Source organism: Carassius carassius, chromosome 28 (genome assembly GCF_963082965.1).
Source record: "Carassius carassius chromosome 28, fCarCar2.1, whole genome shotgun sequence".
Lineage (NCBI taxonomy): Eukaryota > Metazoa > Chordata > Actinopteri > Cypriniformes > Cyprinidae > Carassius > Carassius carassius.
In genome coordinates this window covers 14,543,377-14,547,929 of record NC_081782.1, presented here as the reverse complement: position 1 = coordinate 14,547,929, position 4,553 = coordinate 14,543,377, and the positions used below count along the sequence as shown (strand labels likewise).

The 4,553-nt window shown below is 34.1% G+C and overlaps 1 protein-coding gene across 1 annotated transcript; it reads right to left on the bottom strand.

Moving 5' to 3' along the window:
- Positions 1–1,741: 1,741 nt before the first annotated feature.
- Positions 1,742–3,546, bottom strand: LOC132107549 (insulin-like growth factor-binding protein complex acid labile subunit). Its single transcript, XM_059513664.1, has 2 exons — positions 1,863–3,546; positions 1,742–1,758 (listed from the first exon to the last, which is right to left on the bottom strand). The coding sequence occupies exons 1-2, from the start codon at positions 3,544–3,546 to the stop codon at positions 1,742–1,744; spliced, it is 1,701 nt and encodes a 566-aa protein (XP_059369647.1).
- Positions 3,547–4,553: the final 1,007 nt, after the last annotated feature.

The following is a 4,553-nucleotide window of genomic DNA, read 5'->3' as shown; positions in this document are numbered from 1 at the left end:
AAAGTTAAAAGAAGTCAACAATAATGACAGAATTTAAGTACTAGAGAAACAATAAAAGATAAAAATAAATAAAATCCTAAAAAAATAAAATAGAGGAGCCAATATGAGTCACGGGATATTGAAAGCAATGGTAAGTTTTCAGGGCAAATTTAAAAGTTGAAAAGGTTTGGGCGGATCTGATGTAGGCTATATACAGTACAGACCAAAAGTTTGGAAACATTACTATTTTTAATGTTTTTGAAAGAAGTTTCTTCTGCTCATCAAGCCTGCATTTATTTGATCAAAAATACAGAAAAAAAACTGTAATATTGTGAAATATTATTACAACTTAAAATAATAGTTTTCTATTTGAATGTACTTAAAAAAAAAATGTATTCCTGTGATGCAAAGCTGAATTTTCAGCATCATTACTCCAGCCTTTAGTGTCACATGTAACATCCAGTCTATCACATGATCATTTAGAAATCATTCTAATATTCTGATTTATTATGAGTGTTGGACACAGTTCTGCTGTCTAATATATTTGATGAAGAAAAGGTTAAAAAGAACTGCATTTATTCTAAATAAAAAAAAAATTCTAATAATATACATTCTAATAATATATTTTCTTTACTATCACTTTTTATCAATTTAACACATCCTTGCTGAATAAAAGTATTGATTTTATTTAAAAAGAAAAAAGAAAAAAAATTACTGACCCAAAATTACTGACCAGTAGTGTATATTGTTATTACAAAATATTTATATTTTAAAAACATAGCTTCTTTTTTTTTCTTTTTATTCATCAAAGTATCCTAAAAAAGTATCACATGTTCTGAAAAAATATTAAGCAGCAGAACTGTTTCCAACTTTGATAATGAATCATCATATTAAAATAATTTCTAAAGGATCATGTGATAATGATCCTAAAAATTCAGCTTTGCATCACAGAAATAAATGATAATTTAAAGTATAATAAATTTAAAAACAATTATTTTAAATTGTAATAATATATCACAATATTACATTTTTTTCTGTATTTTTGATCAAATAAATGCAGGCTTGATGAGCAGAAGAAACTTCTTTCGAAAACATTTAAAATTGTAATGTTTCCAAACCTTTGGTCTGTACTGTATATATTTGAATTAATATCCTTTTCATCAGTTTCTAGTCATTTTTGACAAGCTAGGCTAATAAAATGAAGGACACAGAAAATCTTTTCAAACCTAGTTTTGCAGAAAATTAACCACGATTTGCGTCGTTGCATCCATTAACCACGGTCATACATCCTTGTCTAGAGAACTGTATAAAATTCTTAGAAAAACTCAAATGAGTGAATGCAAGTGAATCATATCTGAATTCTGAAATGAGTAAGTGGAAATTCCCCCTTGCAGTGTCAGCATGTGGACAAAATTTCATAATCCAGTCACACATTCTCAGGGAAGTAAAGAGGCTGCGAGTATTTGGCATAGAGGTTTTTTATTTATTTGTTTATGGAAAACATTAAATCTCAGATAAATCAAATTTCAGTTTTTTATAGAATATCATCATGTATATGGCTCATCTGATGCCAACAGCTGCATGCATTTCAGAGGTCAAAAGCATAAATCATTTTCACACAAGTGATTGTTTCATGTCTCAACACTATAACCACACAGATCTTAAAATTTAGCACAGCACAGATAGCTAGATCTCAAAATAAAAGAAAACCCATAGTGAAAGCAATGAGAACCATTAATTTCTCTGTGTTAAAAGAGATCTTTCAGAATTTGTACAATGCTGTGATAACAAATATGGGGAAAGAGCTGGATAGGAAAGATGTTGACCAGAAGAGCACATGGGTGTAGTTTTTACTAAGTGAGTATTATTGTTAAACCACTGACTTATATAGAGAATGAACACACAAGAGCAATCCCATGGATTCTCATTAAGATGGATAACCCTTAGATTTGCTAAAGGCATCAGAGTCCCATTGTCCATATAGCGCAGTTGATTAAATGTAACATCAAGTTCGCGTAACATCACTAAGCCTTCAAACTGTGTTGGATGAATGTGCTGGATCTGGTTTCTGTCCAAATGGAGCTCTTCCAATCTGGATAGAGCAGAAAACACTTTGGTGGGCAAGTGTGTGAGCTGGTTGTTTTCCAGATAGAGCCTTTTGAGATTTCTCAAAGATGTGAAGATGTCCTCTGGAAGTTTATCGAGAGCATTGAATCTCAGATCCAGCTTTTTCAATGCCGACAGATCTTCGAAGGCATCAGAAGAGATAGAATGCAGTTTATTGTTGGACAAATCCAAAAACTTCAGTTTTGTAAGACCTGTGAAAAATCCAATAGGGATGGTTTCTATCTGGTTTTCACTGAGTAATAACTCCCGTAAATGACTAAGACCAGTCAGTAGATCTGCAAAGGGTCTTGACAGTTTGTTGTTGCTGAGTTTCAGAGTCTGTAGCTTGACTAAGTGTTTCAAGGACAGTTTTGGAATGTAACGGATATGATTGTTCTCCAGGCTAAGATCCCTCAGATGGCGTGTCCTTTTGAAGAGGTGCATGGGAATCTTCACAAGGTCATTGTTGGAAAGATCAAGATGCTTAAGATTCCTCAGCTTCATAAATGTCTGTGAATGGAGCTCCGAAATGTGATTGTTGTCCAGTTGTAGATCTTGCAAAGATGAAAGTGGGTGAAAGAGGTCCGGTGGAATTACAGAAATATTATTGTTGTCCAGCTGAATTTCTGTTACCCTGCTTAAGTAATTGAACAAGCCATTGGGAAGCAACATCAGATTGTTGTGAAACAAATTAAGGCTCTCAAGCTTTCCCAAGTCCTGAAACACATTTGAAGTTAGCATCCACAACTTATTGAAACTCAGGTCCAGTGCGCCCAGCTGGGAAAGACCTCTGAGCGAACCGTTGGACATGGAAACAAGAGCATTATGACTCAAATCCAAATGCTTCAGCATGGGAATCTCAGAGAAAATGTCCTCAGGGATTGAAGTTATGTTATTTTTTTGAAGATAGAGGCTAGTGAGATGCTGAGTGTCCTTAAAGACACCGGTAGGTACAGCAACTATTCCATTTTGACTAAGATCAAGATGATTTAGCCCTATGGCACCCTTGAAACTCCCATCACCTACACTTTTTAGGTTGTTAATTGTCAGATAAATTTGTTGTAGTTGTGTGCAGTTCTCAAACACACCTACCTCGACCATCTCGATCATGTTATTTCTAAGTTGGAGGTCCTTAAGGGCAGGAGCTCCTTCCAGGATGCCATAGGATAAACTTAATATCTTGTTCATATTCAGATTAAGGATCTGAAGCTTGGTCAGACCATAAAGGAACTTCGGAGGAAGTGTTTCAATGTAGTTGTCACTAAGATCTAACATTTTGAGGTTCAGCAGCCCCTGAAACTGTCTTGGTTTTAATGTGCTCAGTCCATTTCCACTCAGAAATAGCTTCACAAGATTGCTAATGTTCTGCCAGGTGGTATTGAGTGACAATTTAAAGACATTCTTGGTGAGATCGAGAATCAACAATCCTTCCAAACCTTCATCTGGGAGAGCTTGAATCATATTGTGTGTAGCATATAATTGCTTGGTATTCTGAGGCAGATAAGGGAGCTCCAGAAGTCTCTGGTCCGAAACAATTTACAATGTCATGATCTTCACATTTGCAGGGTATTGGACAGGCATCGACGACTGCGATGAGAGCCAAAACCATTGACAAAAGCCACAACATTTTAATGATGTGATCCTCAGGGAATCTAGAAAACCTAGAAGTTAGATTTTGACACAATGTGAAACCGGGCATATGTATATATTCAAATGTTCACACTTTCATTTTAAACAACTGACTGTGAGTTACGAGACAGTGGCAGTATATTTTAGCAGTAAATCCATTCTCAGCCACCAATTTTCTAATTTTTCATTAGTATTAGAAATTATTAATCATTTCACATACACTCAAAAAATATATATTTGAGAAGTTTGTTTAGTTTAATTAAAATGAGCTAACGCAACACAAATCTTTTTTTTTTTTTTTTTTTTTTTTTTTTACTAAGTTGTGAGTTAATGTTGAAATCAAGTGCTGTTTAATGTATTTTTATTGAAGTGTTGTTCCGTTATATTTTACTTTATAAAGAGTTTATATTATGTTGATTTTTGAGGTTACCATAAAGCTGAAGTGAAAACCTGGTGGTTCGGCTATGGCTAAATGAACTAAAATGATGTTGCTTTTGATAAGCTGTAACTGTGGTAATTCCTGTGATGAGAACAATTTTACTTGATCATTACTTGCATTCTACAAAAGTTATACTTTGTATCTGAGCAAGTGTTATATTGGCTTAGTTCTTATAAGAATAAATCAAATTAATCAGCTTGAGGGCAAGCACATGATTTATATCAATTCTATATGGTCATCATTACTACCCTTCACAATCAAACAATCATGGAACATTATTGTAGGCATGACAGCTACTGACAACAATGACTAAACATTACACACTTGAACTCTAATAGGTCATTCCATTCTCATGAAAGTGCAGAAAACTCACAGAGCTCTTCACAAGGGCACCAGCCTG